Source organism: Ranitomeya variabilis, chromosome 2, assembly GCF_051348905.1.
Source record: "Ranitomeya variabilis isolate aRanVar5 chromosome 2, aRanVar5.hap1, whole genome shotgun sequence".
Lineage (NCBI taxonomy): Eukaryota > Metazoa > Chordata > Amphibia > Anura > Dendrobatidae > Ranitomeya > Ranitomeya variabilis.
Window position 1 is genome coordinate 910,574,038 of NC_135233.1, and position 21,537 is coordinate 910,595,574.

A 21,537-nucleotide genomic window follows, 5' to 3' on the forward strand; every position below is an offset into this window, starting at 1 on the left:
TGGTTTCTTTTGTTGGTCTTGCTATTATTTAACTTGTGTGGGGTGCCGTGAACTAAGATAAGTGAGGGGGAGGGGGAATTCTTCCAGTGATGGCGAACCTGTGGCACTCCAGCTGTTGCAAAACTACAATTCCCATCATGTCTTCACAGCCAAAGCCTTTGCTTTGAATGGCCAGCCATGATGGGAATTGTAGTTTTGCAACAGCTGGACTGCCACAGGTTCGCCATCACTGATGCCTCCCTCTCACTTATCTCAGTAATGGCCAATGACACCCCACAGTTCACTGGATGATGGTTGCTGTAGTAGTCACAGGGCCTCCAGACAGCAAGCAATCACAGGGCCTCCAGACAGCAAGCAATCACAGGGCCTCCAGACAGCAAGCAATCACAGGGCCTCCAGACAGCAAGCAATCACAGGGCCTCCAGACAGCAAGCAATCACAGGGCCTCCAGACAGCAAGCAATCACAGGGCCTCCAGACAGCAAGCAATCACAGGGCCTCCAGACAGCAAGCAATCACAGGGCCTCCAGACAGCAAGCAATCACAGGGCCTCCAGACAGCAAGCAATCACAGGGCCTCCAGACAGCAAGCAATCACAGGGCCTCCAGACAGCAAGCAATCACAGGGCCTCCAGACAGCAAGCAATCACAGGGCCTCCAGACAGCAAGCAATCACAGGGCCTCCAGACAGCAAGCAATCACAGGGCCTCCAGACAGCAAGCAATCACAGGGCCTCCAGACAGCAAGCAATCACAGGGCCTCCAGACAGCAAGCAATCACAGGGCCTCCAGACAGCAAGCAATCACAGGGCCTCCAGACAGCAAGCAATCACAGGGCCTCCAGACAGCAAGCAATCACAGGGCCTCCAGACAGCAAGCAATCACAGGGCCTCCAGACAGCAAGCAATCACAGGGCCTCCAGACAGCAAGCAATCACAGGGCCTCCAGACAGCAAGCAATCACAGGGCCTCCAGACAGCAAGCAATCACAGGGCCTCCAGACAGCAAGCAATCACAGGGCCTCCAGACAGCAAGCAATCACAGGGCCTCCAGACAGCAAGCAATCACAGGGCCTCCAGACAGCAAGCAATCACAGGGCCTCCAGACAGCAAGCAATCACAGGGCCTCCAGACAGCAAGCAATCACAGGGCCTCCAGACAGCAAGCAATCACAGGGCCTCCAGACAGCAAGCAATCACAGGGCCTCCAGACAGCAAGCAATCACAGGGCCTCCAGACAGCAAGCAATCACAGGGCCTCCAGACAGCAAGCAATCACAGGGCCTCCAGACAGCAAGCAATCACAGGGCCTCCAGACAGCAAGCAATCACAGGGCCTCCAGACAGCAAGCAATCACAGGGCCTCCAGACAGCAAGCAATCACAGGGCCTCCAGACAGCAAGCAATCACAGGGCCTCCAGACAGCAAGCAATCACAGGGCCTCCAGACAGCAAGCAATCACAGGGCCTCCAGACAGCAATCACAGGGCCTCCAGACAGCAATCACAGGGCCTCCAGACAGCAATCACAGGGCCTCCAGACAGCTATCACAGGGCCTCCAGACAGCTATCACAGGGCCTCCAGACAGCTATCACAGGGCCTCCAGACAGCTATCTCCTCAGGCCTCAGAAGTGCAGCCTGGGACTTCTGGTCAGTGCAGCCTGGGACTTCTGGTCGGCGCAGCAGGGAGCAGCGCAATGTCGCCCAAACAACACAGATCCGACGCAGAGGCCTGGGACTTCCGGGAGCTGCGCCTGGCCTACCGGAAGTCCCAGGCCTAGACGCTCTGCACCGGAGCTCTGTTGTTTGGACCCACAGACCTCCTGCATGGCATCCGATCCGATAAAAAATCGGATCGGATGCCATTGTTTAGCATTCCGATACCGCAAGTATCGGGTATCGGCCGATATTTGCTGTATCGGAATTCCGATACCGAGATCCGATACTTTTGTGGTATCGGGTATCGGTATCGAAACAACATTAATGTGTAAAATAAAGAATTAAAATAAAAAATATAGCTATACTCACCTCTCCGACGCAGCCTGGACCTCACCGAGGGAACCGGCAGCGTTGTTTGCTTAAAAATCGCGCTTTTCCTTCCTTACGTGAAGTCCCGGCTTGTGACTGGTCGCTTGCCGCCCATGTGGCCGCGACGCGACCAATCACAGCAAGCCGTGACGTAATTTTAGGTCCTTCAGGATTTTAAAATCACGTTCTGGCTTGTGATTGGTCGCGTCGCGGTCACATGGGCGACGCGACCAATCACAAGCCGGGACGTCACAGGAGGCAGGACAAGCGCGCATTTTAAAATCCTGAAGGACCTAAAATGACGTCACGGCTTGCTGTGATTGGTCGCGTCGCGGCCACATGGGCGGCAAGCGACCAATCACAAGCCGGGACTTCACGTAAGGAAGGAAAAGCGCGATTTTTAAGCAAACAACGCTGCCGGTTCCCTCGGTGAGGTCCAGGCTGCGTCGGAGAGGTGAGTATAGCTATATTTTTTATTTTAATTCTTTATTTTACACATTAATATGGTTCCCAGGGCCTGAAGGAGAGTTTCCTCTCCTTCAGACCCTGGGAAAGAAGCAATTTCTATGGGGCCGCGGCCGGCGTGTCACTGAAAATGACTACGCGTGTCAGCACTGACACGCGTGTCATAGGTTCGCCATCACTGCTATAGGCCCTCTCTTTTTTTGTGCCTGAAATGCGTGCTGAACCCTTCTATATTGATACAACTTTAACCCCGGGAAATGGAATTCCTGCTGCAGCATACTAAAAGATTTAAGATTCCCACTGTGAATCAACTGACCTATCAACCCAATGCCTTTTTCCCTCCACTCTCCAATTCCTTCCATATCATTTAATTCTTGAAAAGAGAGGTTACCCCATATAGGCGAAAACTCAGTGAATTTCACAACCCCCCTTATACCTTTAATCATCTGCCATACCTTATGGATCAAATTTATGGTGTGAAAACAAGTTCCCAACTTCTTAAATATGCCAGCTTCTAAACCCTGACCCAAGGGCCACCTGCCAATAATATATACCAAGCTACTATGTCCCTGACCTTTCTCAAGTTCATCCCCCCAACCCCTAAGATGTTGGCTTTGCGCAGATAAAAAAAATATAACCAGGGATTAGGCAGGGCAAGTCCCCCCTCATCTTTAGGCCTCTGCAGTATCTCCTGCCTAATTCTAGGGTTCTTCCCACCCCACGCCAATTCCCCGAATAACGATCGTAGTTTACGAAATCTGGTCAGAGGGATCCATACTGGAGAGTTATGCAAAATATACAAAACCTGTGGCATCACCACCATCTTAAGTAGGTTTACTCTACCCACCACCGACAAATGTAGCTTATTCCAAGCTGTGATTTTGACGCGTAGTTTGTTTATTAAAGGCTCAAGATTAAGTTCCTCAAATCTAGTTAAGGGAAGAGAAACCTGAATCCCCAGATATTTAAATTGCGTCACCACCCTTAATTTCGTATTCAGCTCCACCTCCCTCGTACACTCTACTTCCCTATCCACCTGCATAACACTTGATTTATCCCAGTTGATAATCAATCCAGAAATTTGCCCAAATCCTTCAATTAATGAAATCACATTCCCTAAAGACTCCCCCAGGGTCCTCAAGAAAAAGCAAAATATCATCTGCATATAGAGCAACTTTCTCCTCCATTTTCCCATACACAAACCCCTTTACTAATTGAGACCTTCTGATAGCCGCTGCCAGTGGTTCCACTGCCAGAGCAAACAGCAACGGGGACAACGGGCACCCCTGCCGCGTACCTCGAAAGAGCTGAAAGCTCTCCGACAGTGCGTTGTTCACCCTAAGTTTAGCCACTGGAGAGGAGTATAGGAGTCTCACCCACGACACAAAAACTGGCCCAAACCCAAAGCGACCCAGAACTGACCACAGGTATTGCCATTCTATACTATCGAAGGCTTTATGTGCGTCGAGGGAAACTACTACCATCCTACCAGCATTCTCCGCCGGGATCTGCATATTGAGGAATAGCCTTCTCAAGTTGATGGCAGTGGATTTATTTGGATTTATTAGGCATAAAGCCAGATTGGTCCGAATGAACCACCTTTTCTATCACCTGAGTCAGTCTGTTCGCCAAGGCCTTAGCCAGAATCTTAACCCCTTCCCGACCCATGACGCCACGTAGGCGTCATGAAAGTCGGTGCCAATCCGACCCATGACGCCTATGTGGCGTCATGGCGGGAATGCTTCCCTGCGGGTCCGGTGACCGGGGTCATTCAAATGTCACCGGACCCGCAGGTGCAGGGGGACCTGTACTTCACCCCAGGGGGGTGGCTTTGCCCCCCCGGGTCTACGATCGCTCCTGGTGAACTTTTTTTAACCCCCTCCAGCTCTGATTGGAGCTAGCGTCCATGTGACGCTTGCACTCCAATCAGATGTGGAGGGGCGGAGAAAAACAGTGTCTGCCTCGCTCCTCAGCTTCATCCCATCCGTGGAAGCTGAGGAGCGAGGTGCCCGACTGCTCACCTGCCCCCCCAGACACCGCGATCGCTGCCGCCGCTGCTGCATACCGCTTCAGAGCGCCGCCGCTGCCACTACTGCCGCCTCCCCCACTGCTACCGCCAGCACCACCGCTGCTGCTGAGGACAGGTACCTCCCCTCTCCTGTCCTCCACTCCCCCCAACCTCCGCTCCCTCCCCCCTGCCCCCCTGATCACCCCCTGCTCCGGTGATCACCCCCCCTGCCCCCCTTTATCACCTGCTGCTGCTCTACTTTTTCTCCTACCGCCCCCCTTTGTCTGTCAGCCCCTCCTCCCCTGGTGATCACCCTCTAAAGTGATCACCGCTAATCACCCCCTACCCCCCCCCGATCACCCCCTGCCCCCCCTGTCCACCTGATCACCCCCCTTTATCACCTGCCGCTGCTGCATTTTCTTCTCTTCTACCGCCCCCTGCGTCTGTCAGCCCCTCCTCCCCTGGTGATCACCCTCTAAAGTGATCACCGCTAATCACCCCCTGCCCCCCCTGTTCACCCCCTGCCCCCCCTGATCACCCCCTGCCCCCCCGTCCACCTGATCACCCCTCTGTCCCCCTTCATCACCTGCTGCTGCTGCGTTTTCATCTCTCCTACCGCCCCCTGCGTCTGTCAGCCCCTCCTCCCCTGGTGATCACCCTCTTCTGTGATCACCGCTAATCACCCCCTGCCTCCCCTGATCACCCCCTGCCCCCCGATCACCCCCTGCCCCCCTGATCACCTGCTGCTGCCAGCTTCATCTCCATCTGACGCTGCATCTCCTCAGCCCCCTCCTGTCCCACCGCGCCTGACAGCCTCCCCGCGCGCCTGACAGCCCCCCCGCGCGCCTGACAGCCCCCCCGCGCGCCTGACAGCCCCCCCGCGCCTGATAGCCTCCTCCTGCAGAAGAGTTTCACCAAACACTCGCACATACACACGCAACACTATAATAAAGTTTAGATTTTTTTTACACACGCACACACACCACACACACAATGTCCCGCTCATCCCAGTCACAAAGGCTGTACTCAGCTGAGGAGGCATATTCCTTTCTTGCCTCCGAAGCTGATAGTGAGGAAGAGGACCCCACTTTTCTGTATTCCTCCCACTCTTCCTCCTCCAGTGACACGGACTCGCCACCACCAAGACGTCGCAGGACGAGAAATCGCCCGGAGCCCAGGGGAGGAGACACACAGCCAAGGGTAAGTATCCCCCAACCTAGTGCTAGTCACGCCCATCCTAGCACTAGTGCCCCCACCTGGACCCCCGTCCCTGAAAATTTTGCTCCACGGATTCCTGATTTCATTCCCCAATCAGGAATCCAATTTGAGACTGCCAACCTCAGGGAAATAGACTTTTTCAAAGTCTTTTTTTCGGAGTCAATTGTCAGTCTCATGGTGGAGCAAACAAACTTCTATGCCCTGCAATTTTTTGCCCAAAACCCAAGTTCATCATTTACTACTTGGAATCCCGTTGACTCCGTAGAAATGATGAAATATTGGGGACTGGTCCTTCACATGGGGATTGTGAAGAAACCAGAAATTCGCCAATACTGGAGTACTGATATTTTATATCAAACTCCAATATATGGCATGGTTATGAATCGCAAACGTTTTGAGGCGATTCATAAATTTCTTCATTTTAGGGACAACACTGACATCCTTCCCCGCGATGACCCGAATTTTGACAGACTGTTCAAAATTCGGCCAGTCATCGAACACTTCAGCAACAAGTTTGCTGAAGTGTACATTCCCCAAAGGGAAATTTGTGTGGATGAATCCCTCATCCACTTCAAAGGGCGGCTTCAGTTCCGTCAGTACCTGCCCAGCAAAAGGGCGAGGTACGGGATAAAGCTCTACAAGATCTGTGAGAGTACCTCAGGGTACACTCTCAGCTTTAGAGTTTATCAAGGAAAGGACAGCAGTATCCAGCCCCCAGAATGTCCACCCGCTCTGGGGGTGAATGGGAAAATAGTGTGGGATTTGGTTCACCCACTGCTTGATAAAGGTTACCATCTGTACGTTGATAACTTTTATACAAGCATCCCACTCTTTCAATCCCTCTCTGCCAGAGCTACCGTCGCTTGCGGTACTGTGCGCAGAAACAAGAGGGGTCTCCCTTTGTCACTAATTGAGCAGGCTCTCCCAAAGGGTGAGAGCCGGGCCCAATGTAGAGGCAACATGCTTGCGGTCAAGTTCAAAGACAAAAGGGACGTCTTTTTCTTGACCACAATCCATGGTCCCGGCACCACGGCCACCACCGTTCGAGGTACCCCAGCACAGGTCCACAAACCGGACTGTGCCCTGGGGTACAACAAACACATGGGGGGAGTTGATCTTTCTGATCAAGTCCTCCAGCCCTATAGTGCCATGCGGAAGACGAAGGTGTGGTATAAAAAACTGGCTGTGCACATCGTACAAATGGCACTGTATAACGCATACGTGCTATCACGATGTGCAGGTCAGACCAACAACACCTTCCTTCAGTTCCAGGAGGCGGTGATAAAGGCCCTGATTGGAGGCGTGGAAGGAGCGGGCCCCAGCACCCCTGGAACTCAAGGATCCCGTATGGTACCAGGGCAACATTTTCCCTGTGAGGGGAGAGCAAAACAAAGGTGCCGGGTGTGCTATAAAAGGGGGATAAGAAGGGAAACTCGTTTCCAATGTGAAACGTGTCCCGACAAACCTGCACTGTGTTTGAATGAATGCTTCAGAATTCATCACACGTCCGTGGACTAGCCACATCCTGATATTCCACTACAGAACTCACCCACACCAGGCTGATATACACAACACCACATACACACACACCAACCTGACGCACACTACACCACACCCCAACCTGACATACACTACACCACACGCACCAACCTGATGTAGTGTGTCAGGTTGGTGTGTGTGGCGTAGTGTACATCAGGTTGGGGTGTGGTGTGGTATAGTGTACGTCAGGTTGGTGTGTGTGTGTGTGTGTGTGTGTGTGGTGTACACTACACCACACACACCAACCTGACGTACACTACACCACACCCAAACCTGACATACACTACACCACACACACCAACCTGACATAGTGTGTCAGGTTGGTGTGTATGGCGTAGTGTACGTCAGGTTAGTGTGTAGTGTGGTATAGTGTACATCAGGTTGGTGTGTGTGTGTGGTGAACACTACACCACACACACCAACCTGACATACACTACATACCTTCCATACACAACATGGTGTCCGCTAACGATTGGAGCTAATTTTTCATTCAAAAAGTCAAATGGCGCTCCTTCCCTTCCGAGCCTTGCCGTGCGCCCAAACAGTGGTTTACCCCCACATGTGAGGTATCAGTGTGCTCAGGAGATATTGCCCAACAAATTTTAGCATCCATTTTACCCTGATGCCCATGTGAAAATTAAAAAAATTGAGGCTTAAATAAATTTTTTGTGAAAAAAAAAGGACTTTTTCATTTTTATGGATCAATTTGTGAAGCACCTGGGGGTTCAAAGTGCTCAATATGCATCTAGATAAGTTCCTTGGGTGGTCTAGTTTCCAAAATGGGGTCACATGTGGGGGAGCTCCAATGTTTAGGCACACAGGGGCTCTCCAAACGCGACATGGTGTCCGCTAAAGATTGGAGCTAATTTTTTATTCAAAAAGTGAAATGGCGCTCCTTCCCGTCCGAGCCTTGCCGTGCGCCCAAACGGTGGTTTACTCCTACAAGTGAGGTATCGGTGTACTCAGGAGAAATTGGCCAACAAATTTTAGCATCCATTTTATCCTGATGCCCATGTGAAAATGAAAAAAATTGAGGCAAAAATAAAATTTTTGTGAAAAAAAAGTACTTTTTCATTTTTATGGATCAATTTGTGAAGCACCTGGGGGTTCAAAGTGCTCAATATGCATCTAGATAAATTCCTTGGGGGGTCTAGTTTCCGAAATGGGGTCACTTGTGGGTGAGCTCCAATCTTTAGGCACACAGGGGCTCTCCAAACACGACATGGTGTCTGCTAACGATTGGAGCTAATTTTTCATTCAAAAAGTCAAATGGCGCTCCTTCCCTTCCGAGCCCTGCCGTGCGCCCAAACAGTGGTTCCCCCCCAAATATGAGGTTTCAGCGTTCTCAGGACAAATTGGAGAACAACTTTTGGGGTCCAGTTTCTCCTTTTACCCTTGGGAAAATAAAAAAAATTGTTGCTAAAAATCATTTTTGTGACTAAAAAGTTAAATGTTCATTTTTTCCTCCCATGTTGCTTCTGCTGCTGTGGAACACCTGAAGGGTTAATAAACTACTTGAATGTGGTTTTGAGCACCTTGAGGGGTGCAGTTTTTAGAATGGTGTCACTTTTGGGTATTGTCTCTCATATAGACCCCTCAAAGTGACTTCAAATGTGAGGTGGTCCCTAAAAAAAATGGTTTTGTAAATTTTGTTGTAAAAATGAGAAATCGTTGGTCAAATTTTAACCCTTATAACTTCCTAGCAAAAAAAAAATTTGGTTCCAAAATTGTGCTGATGTAAAGTAGACATTTGGGAAATGTTACTTATTAACTATTTTGTGTCACATAACTCTCTGGTTTAACAGAATAAAAATTCAAAATTTGAAAATTGCGAAATTTTCAAAATTTTCGCCAAATTTCCATTTTTTTTCACAAATAAACGCAAAAATTATCGACCTAAATTTACCACTAACATGAAGCCCAATATGTCACGAAAAAACAAGCTCAGAACCGCTAGGATCCGTTGAAGCGTTCCTGAGTTATTACCTCAGTGACAGTGGTCAGAATTGCAAAAAATGGCCAGGTCATTAAGGTCAAAATAGGCTGGGTCATGAAGGGGTTAACATCTGTTGTCAGAAGTGATATCGGTCTGTATGACTCCGGCAACCGTGGGTTTTTATCAGGTTTAGGAATGACCACAATAGTGGCCTCTCTCATGGAAGCAGGCAATATTCCCCTCTCCAGTGACTCCTCAAACACCCCCAACAATCTGGTCAACAACTCTTCAGAGAGGACATCATATATCTCAACAGGGACGCCATCAGCCCCCGGAGCCTTCCCCCCTGCCATCGACCTCAAAGCACCCTCCAACTCCTCCACCGTAAGCGGCCTATCTAACAAATCTCTTTCTTCAGCTTCCAGCCTAGGTAATTTTGCCTCCTCTAGAAATCTATTAATTTCATCTTCCCTTTGCCCCGTATGCGATGCATATAAAATCACTATAAAATCCCTTAAACCCCTCCAAAATTTGGGCCCCCTGTGTTACCATATTACCATTTGCTAGTTTCAGAGCGTGTACATGTGTCGAGTCCCTCTGAGCAGATGTTATCACCGACAGTAGATGACCTACTTTCTCCCCTTCCGCATAAAATGCCTCTTTTTGGAAAGCTCTCGCCCTCTCTGCTTTGCGTAAATGTAGTTTGTTAACCTCCTCCTGGGCCATCCTCATACGGTTCATGGTGTCCTGAGTACGTACATTATTCAATTCAGCCTCCGCTGCCTTCAATTCCTCCAGTATAATTTTGTCGGACTCCCTTGTTTTTGTTTTATGCCTAGTAATCTCTTTAGATAATATTCCCCTCAAATAAGCTTTCATGGTGTCCCATACCACATGCTTCGCTGCACTACCATCATTAAATTTAAAAAATTCCCCTATCTCTTCCCCAATCTTTCCCATATCAAGAATTTTTAACCAAAAAGGGTTAATTTTCCACCCCAATTTAACTGCCTCCCCAGGGCCTTCAATTTGCAGTGTTACTACCAATGGACTATGATCCGATAGTATTCTAGGCATATAGTCTATCTCCTGTACCATCCTATCCATTCCTTCATTACCCAGAGCCAAATCAATCCGGGATAGAGAGCCATATGTCGCCGAGTAACAGGAGAAACAGTATATGTCGTTATTACGAACTCTCCACAAGTCCCTCCATGCCACCTCTTTTAAATAACTACCAAATGCTGTCAAAATCCCCTCCGTCCTCAACCTAGCATGCTGCCCCCTATCCCAGTGATCATCAATAATATTGTTCATGTCTCCCATTATAATTAACGGAACTCCTCCCCACCTGCCGGATAGATTTAGGATTTCCTGTAGTTTTTTCCCCGAGTACGGTGGAGGAATATACACAGACACGACACACAACAACTTAGCATATATCTTACACACAAGGAATACATATTGTCCGTCACTGTCTATTACCACCTCTACCTCCTCGAACGGTACGCTTGTATGTACAAGTATTGACACTCCTCTAGCATAGGCCGAGAATGTCGCATGATATGCCCTCCTCACCCATCTTTTCTGCAATAAACCCGTCTTTTCTTTTACTAAATGAGTCTCTTGAAGGCATATCAGCGAGGGTCTCTGCTTCAAAATATATTGCAAGATAGCATTACGTTTGGTATCATTCGATAGACCCCTAATGTTCCAGCTCAAAATTTTTACTTTATCCCCCATCATTTTGCATAATGGTAGAACTGCTCATCTTCCTTACGTTGGTCTCCCTTAACCCCCCAACCTGGGCCCACCTACCCAAAACTCCCTCCCAAATCCTCATTATTCAAAACAAAACCCTAACCTTACCCTTCCCTTCCCTCAATAACTTCCTCCCCCAAAACCCCCCAAAACTTTTTACCAATCAAGAAAAAGTCTCCTACTCCCTCTCTGTATGAGAAAGGGGAACGCGCTTTCGCAGTCTCAACAGTGGCTCAATAGCCAACACCAACTCCCAATGAGTTGAACCCTTTCCTTCAGTCGTTCCTCCCTCCGCCTTTTAAAACAAAATATATAAACAGTTGCGCCGCCGAACACAACTTTAACGCACAGGAACCACATATCAGATTCCTCTAGTAATAAACCAGAATAAATCAACAACTCAATTTTCTTCCCCTCCCACAGCTATCACAACAGCCTGAAGTTCACGTCTGATGTTCCTCAGCGGATCTTTTCTGCTCCAATACGTTTAGCGTTCAAATCCAGCCAATGAGACACCTCCTCAGGATTTTGAAAAAAGTGAACCTTTTCCATGGCCATCACACGTAGTTTAGCTGGATATAGCATAGAATAAACCAGGCCCAGTTCACGTAAGCGTCTTTTTGCCTCTCCAAACTTTATCCTGAGCTTCTGTACAACTGTGGAATAATCAGGGTATAGGGATATTCGGTTGCCATCAATAGTTAATTCCTCCATATTTCTGGCTTTCCTTAGCAAAATATCTCGGTCTCTGTAATTTAGGATTTTGGCTAGAAAGGTCCGTGGGGCGGAGCGAGGGGGCAGAGGTCTGGTCGGCACCCGGTGAGCTCTCTCTACTGCAAATAATTTAGTGAGACTGTCCCCTCCAACCTTAGTTTTCAGCCATGTCTCAATAAAATCAGTGGGGTTGTTTCCTTCGGTCTTTTCGGGCACACCTACAATTCTCAAATTATTCCTGCGCGAACGATTCTCCAAATCGTCAGTAAGTTCCAACTCCACAATGCGCTGGACATATTTTTTCTCTCTTTTTGCTAGTTCAGCAATTTGATCCTCTGCACCTCCCACACGTTCCTCCAGCATTTCAACTCTCCCCTCCATCTTGTGCATAGCCGAGCGAAAAGAGGTAACTTCCCCTTTAAGGTCATCCACCTGGGCAGTTAGGGTTGTCAATGCAGTCTTACAGAATAGTACTGCAGAAAATATGTCTTTCAGGGTTGGCTCCCCTGCCCCCTCATCTCTCGCAGACTCCATCTGTGCAGCATAATCCTGGGTTGGTTCAGCTACCACATTCAGTGAAGCATTCCTCATAGTTGGGGCTGTAATATGTGCTGTGGAGGCTCCGCTCACCATCCCCTCTGCCTGTGCCCCAGACCTCACATCCACCTGCTCCCCTAAGTCTGCCGCTCCTCCTGTTACCTCTCCACCGGCTCCCACCATCAGACGCTCTGAGTCCTCTGTTCTGGCGAACTGCTCCAGCCTGGCGATCACTTCAAGCCGCCTCTGGTATGCAGCATCAGCCCTTGACGCTTCTTCCACAGCGCTGCCGGCGCCATCTTGGGAACGCGTGCTGCCTGCCATCCCGACCTCCTTCTGCCTCCTGCGTGTCATACCGTGCCGTTCTCGCAGTGCGGCCGGTTCCTTCTGCTCCCCGTATGCTCAGGAGCTCTCCCCACGGTATTTGGCGTTCGGCGGCGCCTTTGGTAAGTACGGATTACCGTTCGGGCAGCAGGGAGAGATCCGATCCGCGTCCTCTTACATCTCCCGCTAGGCCACGCCCCTCGCTTTTACATCCTTAGTTACAAGTTATTATCATCCCCTTTTATTAATAGGGTAGAAAAGTAAGAGGCACCAGTCATTCACTTAAACATTACTTGACACATTGTGAGGGAAAAGCACGAATATTCCTGTAGTCGTGACTAAGACAGGATTCCAGTACAATTACCTTTTTGCTTTCTTCCTTCTCAGCTTCCTTTTTCTTTTCTTTATCCTTCTTTGCTTTATCTTCCTTGGTTGTATCTTTTTTGCTCTTTTTTTCGTCATCCTTAGCATTGTCACTTTTGCCCTTATCTTTCTCCTTCTTTGGGTCTTTCTCTGGCTTCATTTTCATGACTTTTAATGCACGGTGAAAGAATTGCTTCTTAAGAAGTCTAAGAAAAGAAAGACAATCATAAAAAGAATTCATGTAAATTACTGAAGTGAATACATCAGGACAAGACAACATGGACAATTTCAGTAAGGGTACCGTCACACAGTGCCATTTTCATCGCTACGACGGCACGATTCGTGACCTTCTAGCGATATCGTTACGATATCGTAGTGTCTGACACGCTACTGCGATCCGGAACCCCGCTGAGAATCGTACGTCGTAGCAGATCGTTTGAAACTTTCTTTCGTCGTCTAGTGTCCCGCTGTGGCGGCATGATTGCATCGTGTGACACAGGTTGTATACGATGTGCGCACAGTAACCAACGGCTTCTACATCGCAAATACGTCATGAAATTATCGCTCCAGCGCCGTGTATTGCAACGTGTGACCGCAGTCTACGACGCTGGAGCGATAATCATACGATGCTGCAACGTCACGAATCGTGCCGTCGTAGCGATGAAAATGGCACTGTGTGACGGTACCCTAACTCTGCAAGATTACATCACATCCTGTGCCAGTCCAGTATAAGGCCTAGAGGCCAGTGTGGAAATCACGAGATTTCAGATAATTGGGTTTAACCCCTTCATACCACAGCCAATTTCTGTTTTGAGTTTCCGTTTTCTTATTTTTATGTCCACGTAAACATACGAGGGCTTGTTTTTTGTGGGACAATTTAAATTTTTTCATTTTACCACATAGCGTACACGAAAACGGGAAAAAAATTCCAAGTGCTGTGAAAGTGTGAAAAAAAAAAACAAAACACGATTCTGAACTTGTTTTTTGGGAACTGTTTTTACAGTGTACATTTTGTGTTAAAAATGACCATGCAACACGATTCTCCTTATCAATATGATTGCAGGGATACCGAACACGTCTAGGTTTTTTTGTATTATTTTAGTGGTCAAAAAACAAAAATCAGAAGGGTTTTTTTTGTTAAATATTTAGGGATTGTGTCGCCATTTTCCAAGACCCGTCACATTTTTCTTTTTCGGCCGATGGAGTAGTGTGATGGCTTATTTTTTTGCGGGGCAAGACAACATTTTTATCAGTACCATTTTAGGATAAATGTGGCTTTTTGATCACTTGTTACAACATTTTTTCTGGAATTGCGGAAACCAAAGAGAACAATCTTTGGGTTCTTGAATTTTTTCTGTTTATGGTGTTTACCGATCAGGTTAATTGATTTTATATTATATTCTGAAAGCACATGTATGTTTTTTTTACTTTTATATATTTTTTTAATATATTTAATTTCAATGGGGGAAAAAGAAAGGTGATTTGAGCTTTTAGCTTTTTTTTTCTCTTCTTAATTTTTTTTTTCTTTTACTGTTCTTAGCCTTTTTAGGGGACTTGAAGATGCAATGTATGTAGTCAAAATAAGTCTCATATGAAGCATGGCTACAGGCAGGATTTCAAAGGAGCTCCATAATGACAGGCACGGAGGTCATCAGCTGACCCCCGGCTGTTAAAACAAACCATTAATGACCCTCGATCATGCCACAGGCGTGCCAATGGGTGAAGTCAATGACAGGCACGCATGTCAGCTCCTGTTAAATGCTGCTGTCAGAGAAGAACAGCAGGATTTAACAAGTTAACAATCGCATGTGGAGCACCGCTTTGTGGTAATAATTTTGTAATACTTTTACCCAACAAAGTGATTCTGAGATAGTTTTTTTTTTTCCATGACAAATTGTACATTGTATTATGATTTTTTTTGTTGGTGGTGAACACTCCCAAAATGTATACAAAATTTGGAAAAATCTGCAGTTTCTAAAAGTTTAAGTTTTTCTGCCTGTAAGACTCGTACCAAAATATTTAATAATAGTTGCTACAAGTCTACATTCACAGTCCATGTACAAAACTGTGATTTTTTGACCAGCGATGGGTCTATTATCCAGAACTAAACAGCCTAAGGCCTCTTTCAGATGTCAGTGTGTCCGGTACGTTTGATGACACAGTCAAGTGAACGGGTCTGTGCACATGTCAGTGTGTTTCCACAGACCGTGTGTCCGTGGGCAAAGTATGCTGACATGTATTTTTTTTTTTAACAGCAGAACGTTCCGCACATGTGCATGCTGATAACCCACGGATGACGTGCGTCATCAGTACCACACGTACCGGTGCCTGGGAAGCGGTGGTACTGTTTGCGCTGTTCCCCAGCGCTGGGTGCTGAAGACCGCTCTTATTGTCCCCTGCTCCTGCTGCGATCAGTGCTAGCAGGGAAGAATGTTGAGAGTTATATTCAACTGATAACAACGAAAGCAGGTGGTGGTGATTGGGACTACTACTCCCATCAACCTACACCTGTGCCGCTAATAAACAGTGAGACCAGGCAGCGGCTGATGGGAGTATTCATCAGCCACTGCCTGCACTACAAATAAATAAAAAAATGGTGTGGGTTCCTCTGTATTTTTGATAACCAGCCAGGAAAAACTGACAGCTGCGGACTGTCAGCTACAGCAAGGCTAGTTATCAAAGATAGAGGGATCCCCATGCTGTTTTTTAAATTAAAAAAAAAAGTGCGTGGGGTCCCCCTCATTTTTGTCAACCAGCCAAGCTAAAGCTGACTGCTGGGGGCTGGTATTCTCAGGCTGGTAAGGTGCCATCGATTTTGGCACCACTAGCCTAAAAATAGCAGCTCGCTGTCGCCCAGAAAAGGAAGATCTATTAGACGCACCAATTCTGGCGCTTTGCCCGGCTCTTCCAACTTACCCTGTGGCGATGGAAAATGGTGTCACCTTTGTATTGTCTGGTGACTTCAATTCCACAGCTTAATAATGGAGAGGCATCTACAAGACGCCTCTCCATTACTAATCCTATAGTTGTATTGTAATTAAACACACAAAAGGTATAAAGTCTTTTATTGGAAAAAAAAAACTTTACTTTTTTATTTAAAAATAAACACAGCTATACCCAGCTAACACCCATTCGATTGAATCCCTTGTCTCCTGTAACAAAACAAAAATAAAAAACAACCATATCTCTCACCTGTCCGTATTTCTATACCACACAGTAATCCAGGTCTGTGGATAAAGTTTTCAACCTGGACGGTGCCAAGATGCAACCTTCCAGACTGAGAACCACTAATGAGCTGCTGCGATTGCAGAATCAGTGAATAGCGGTGACTTCACTCGTTTCTCAACCAAGCGCTGAGCCCACATCAAAGCCGCAACATGTCAGCTGTTTTGTACAGCTGACATGTGCGTGTAATAGAGGCGAGTGGAATCGCGATCCACCCGCGGTTATTAACTAGTTAAATGCCGCTGTCAAATGCTGACAGCGGCATATAACTAGCGCTTCCGGCCATCGGGCCGGAAATGAGCGCATCGTTGACCCCGTCACGTGATCGGGAGTCAGCGATGTGTCGGCATGACAACCAGAGGTCTCCTTGAGACCTCTATGGTTGTTGATGCCAGATTGCTGGGAGCGCCACCCTGTGGTCGGCGCTCATAGCAATGCAGGAATTCAGCTACATAGGAGCGATCTGAGCTTCGCTCCTATGTAGCAGAGCCGATCCAATTGTGCCAGCTTCTAGCCTCTCATGGAGGCTTTTGAAGCATGGCAAAAGTAAAAAAAAAAAAATGTTTTAAAAAATATGAAAAAAAATATATAAAAAAAAGTTTAAATCACCCTCTTTCGTCCCATTCAAAATAAAACAATAAAAAAAATATCAAACATACACATATTTGGTATCGCAGCGTTCAGAATCGCCCGATTAATAAACTGTAGCGATAAAAAATTTAAAAACTCCAGAATTACGTTTTTTTGGTCGCTGTGACATTGCATTAAAATGCAATAACGGTGATCAAAAGAACATATCTGCATTAGAATGGTATTAAAAACGTCAACTCGGCGTGCAAAAAATAAGCCCTCACCTGACCCGAGATTCAGAAAAATGGAAACGCTACGGGTATCGGAAAATTAAGCAATTTTTTTTTATTTTTTTTAGCAAAGTTTGTAGTTTTTTTTCACCACTTAAGATAAAAAATAACAGACATGTTTGGTGTCTTTGTACTCGTAATGACCTGGAGAATCATAATGGCAGGTCAGTTTTAGCATTTAGTGAACCTAGCAAAAAAGCCAAACAAAAAACAAGTGTGGCATTGCACTTTTTTTGCAATTTCACCACACTTGGAATTTTTTCCCCGTTTTCTAGTACAAGACATGGTAAAACCAATGCTGACGTTCAAAAGTTCAACTCGTCCCGCAAAAAATAAGCCCTCACATGGACATGCTGACGGAAAAATAAAAAAAAAAGTTATGGCTCTGGGAAGGAGGGGAAAACTGAAATGCAAAAACGGCTCCATCGTGAAGGGGTTAAAGGATCAGGGAATGTTTCGCTTGCAAAAAAGAAGGCTAAGAGGAGACTTAATAGCGGTCTACAAATATCTGAAGGGATGTCACAGTGTAGAAGGATCATCATCATTATTCTCATTTGCACATGGAAACACAAAAAGCAATGGAATGAAACTGAAGGAAGATGTAGATTAGATAATAGAAAAAACTTTTTCACAATGAGGGTGATCAATAAGTGGAACAGGCTGCCACGAGAGGTGGTGAGTTCTCTTTCAATGGAAGTCTTCAAACAGACGCTGGACAGATATTGTCTGAGATGGTTTAGTGAATCCATGCATTGAGCAGATGGTTGGACACGATGACCCTGAAGGTCCCTTCCAACTATAACATTCTATGATTTTATTTAGTATGAGCTATAGTTTTTATAGGTAACAATTTGGGGTATTTACAACTTTATCTTAGGCCAGGTTTGTATTTAATCAGTGGTATCAGGAGTATTCTTGTGTTTCAACTGAGGTCAAAACAGCACAAATTGTCAATTGGCCGTTTTTATAACAAAACTGGCGAGCTGCTTCAAAAACACCACATTTAGCAATTTCTAATGTGGCTCCTAGAAGGGTCTGACACAAAAACTGATGCACTGGATAAAAGGTAACAATCCCACATTAGTTTCCATCTAGCACTGTAGTAGCACACTGCAAGGGGGAAAAAAAGCCAGATAAATGGAATCGAAGGCAAACAAGTTTTTTTGCAAGGTGATCAAAAAGCCGCAAAAGCATTTCCATGTTAGGGGCACGTTACATAACTTGGCATATTATACTGGACTGTTGTGTATGCAGCAATATCAAATATGATAATTTTTTATATTTTGTTACGTAACAAAAATAATGATCATTTTTGCAATTGAGCTTCATGAAAATTTTTACAGTGTTTGGATTTTACTGGCATTTTGTAATCCTGTACACTCAATTTAATGTGGTTTGGGGTTATACATCAGCAGCTAAGAGAGATACAAGTTACAAACACCCTGTCAGACCGTAATAACTCATTTTTATGGAAGGGAAGTAGTGCAAAATTTGCAATGAAACCTAAATGTAAAAATAATATTAGGCCCAATCACATCCATTTAAGTAAAAAAAAAAAAAAGTGCACAATTCCTTTAATATTTAACAAACAAGTGAGGTAAGAACATCTTTAGTGTTGGTTCTAACCAAACGTCCAATTGCAAACAGTTACACCTGTCAAGAACAGGTTAAATATATTTTGTCTGATTCATGATCTTCATGATGGCTCCTTCATGGAGCAAATGCATTGTGGTGGAGCCATGAAAGAACCCTCCTCTCTTTGCAATGGCTGCATGCCCTGTGTCCCCAAAAAAATTGTCCACACAACCTCCTGGAGGAAGAATATGGAGTTACAAGTAAAGTAAAAATTTAAAACTTCTTCTGTATTTTACACAAATAATAAACCTATATCCAGACTTATTTTTACGCCACCACTTAATTCCTGATGGTAGGACATACTTGTTACAAAAGTCAACCACGGACTCCCGGTTGGTAAACAGCGCTTCTTCTCCCTTTTTTGCTTTTGCCCATTTGGAATCCAGCAGACAGTCCACTGCTTTGGAAGCTGCAAGAAGAAAACAAACAATGATATACTCATTCAGTACCACACCCATGAACTCTGCTGTGCACACTTTTCCTGTTCTGCAGTTATTTATTCCACCTTGCAAAGTATGTAACAATATATTACAATGACATATGGATTGATTAGTACTAGCATTTCTTCCAAGCACTGCAGGATGTCACAGATTACAGTGCAAGGTATTCATGTATTGTAAATTGTTCACAACCTCATGAGACAGAATTTCCTATGTGATACAATGTAGATCTCAGTTGTGTTGCATGATTCCTTATTGGAAAAGCGTTAAATGGTGTCTATCGCAAAATTCTAGACTACGGAAACATGAAAGTCGCAGCCTGATCACAGTTTGCAGAGCATCACATGTGATGTTGTGTTGCCTTAGGCTGAAGCGATTGTGCTAACAACTCCTTTTGGTGCTGCAGGGATAATGTAGTACTACATGGCTTTCACTAAAGTGAAAACACGTTTGCAGGCTGTAAGGCCTATTGATACGGGATGACAAGTTCAGACGAATCTTGTATGACCCCAGAGTCCTTCTGTATTTGGGGATACTCAGATATGGAAAATTTGCTGAAGACATTTCTGCTACTGAAAATCAGATCAATTAATCTTAATGGATTTGATGATTTTTGCAATCTCCATTAAGATCAATGGGATTTTAACACACGTCTGCGAAAAAAAAAGTGACGCCATCATCAGAGAATTACCTATTGTTTAAAGGTAACCTGTGATGTCAGAAACCGCTATTTACTGCAGATATAGGGTTTAAAATGCTGCCCGGCTGCTTTACTGGGGTAGAGATGGGCGGACACCTGGATGCTTGGATCCGGCGGGTATGGCCAAAAAGTTACAAACTGTTCGGGTTTGGGTACCAGAACAGTACCCAGACCCCATTCACATGAATGGGGCGCCCGAACATCCAGTGTTTGCCACGCTATCATGTGCATGACAGCACGGAAAACACTGCTTCTGATTGACAGTGAAATCATCACCGCCGGTCAGACAGCTGCGGTTCCCACGCTGTCAAAAGCGTGAGCGCTCAGCTGTGATCGGAGATATAAAGTGCACCTCCAGTCACTGCTGTTAGTTGATGGGACTACTGCTCCCATCAGGCGGCGCCTGCTGCCGCTAATAGTAGTGAAAGCAGGAACAACTGATGAGAGTATTCATTAGCCGCCTCCTGCGCTGTAAATACATAATTTTAAAAAAACAGCGTGCGGACCCCTCTATTCTTGATAAACAGCCTTGCTGAAGCCCCCAGCTGTGAGTTTGGCCTGGCTGGTTATCAAAAATATGGGGGCACCCATGCTGTTTTTCTTTTAATTGTTTATTTACAGCACAGGAGGCAGCTGATGAATACTCCCATCAGCCGTTCCTGCTCTCACTGTTATTAGTGGCAGCAGGCGTCGGCTGATGGGAGTAGTTGTCCCATCAGCAGACATAAGTGACCAGACGAGAACTTTATACCTCCGATTACAGCTGCGGGCTCACGCTGTCTTGACCGCGTGGGAACCGCGGCTCTCTGACCAGCAGTGATGACTTCAGATCTGATCAGAAACTGCACATGCCATACACATGACAGCGTGACAAACACCCGATGTTCAGTCAGCCGAACCCGAACAGTGAAAGCTCGTGAAGTCAGTGTTCGGTGTCTGTGCCCGAACAATAGGTGTTCGGTACGGAAGCCGAACTTTACTGTTTGGGTTTGCCCATCACTAGTCATGGAGTATGCATGGAGCAATTATAGCCACCACACACTGTACTGTGAGTAGCGCCTGAAACCAATTTATCATTTTTACAACGAAATTTACAAAACCATTTTTTTTTTTTTTTAGGGACCACATCACATTTGAAGTGACTTTGAGGGGGGCCTATATGACAGAAAGTACCGAAAAGTGACACCATTCTAAAAACTGCACCCCTCAATGTACTCAAAACCACATTCAAGAAGTTTATTAATCCTTCAGTTGCTTCACAGGAACTGAAGCAATGTGAAAGAAAAATATTAACATTTAATTTTTTTTCACAAAAAATTTACTTTAGACCCAAGCTTTTTAATTTTCACAAGAGTAACAGGAGAAAATGGACCTCAAAATGTATTATGCAATTTCCCCCTGAGTATGTAGATACCCCATATGTGGGGGAAATCTACAGTTTGGGTGCACGGCAGGAGCACCATTTGACTCTTTGAATGTAAAATTAGCTGGAATCGATAGGGAACGCCATGTTGAGTTTGGAAAGCCCCTGATGTGCCTAAACAGTGGAAACCCCCCCCCACGAATGATGCCATTTTGGAAATCACACCCTTCAATGATTTTATCCAGGGGGATTGTGAGTACTTTGAACCCACAGTTACGACACAGAACTTGATAACATTAGGTTGTCACACTGAATACTTCGTCATTAGTGTTGAGCGCAAGGGCTCGCTACTCCAGTTTGCATTGGGTGCTCGGGTATGCACTGAGTGTCGCAGGTGCTCGAGTGAAAAGCTCGAGTCCCCACTCCGCAT

At 46.1% G+C, this 21,537-nt stretch overlaps 1 protein-coding gene across 1 annotated transcript in view; it reads right to left on the bottom strand.

The window, feature by feature from the left end:
* SEC62 (SEC62 preprotein translocation factor) overlaps positions 1-21,537 on the bottom strand; it is a 63,758-nt gene that overhangs the window by 17,225 nt on the left and 24,996 nt on the right. The window contains exons 3-4 of the mRNA XM_077290575.1: positions 18,908-19,013; positions 12,886-13,090 (exon numbers count right to left, since the gene is read on the bottom strand). Coding sequence (XP_077146690.1) covers positions 12,886-13,090; positions 18,908-19,013 — 311 coding nt within the window. The remainder of the gene's footprint in view (positions 1-12,885; positions 13,091-18,907; positions 19,014-21,537) is intronic.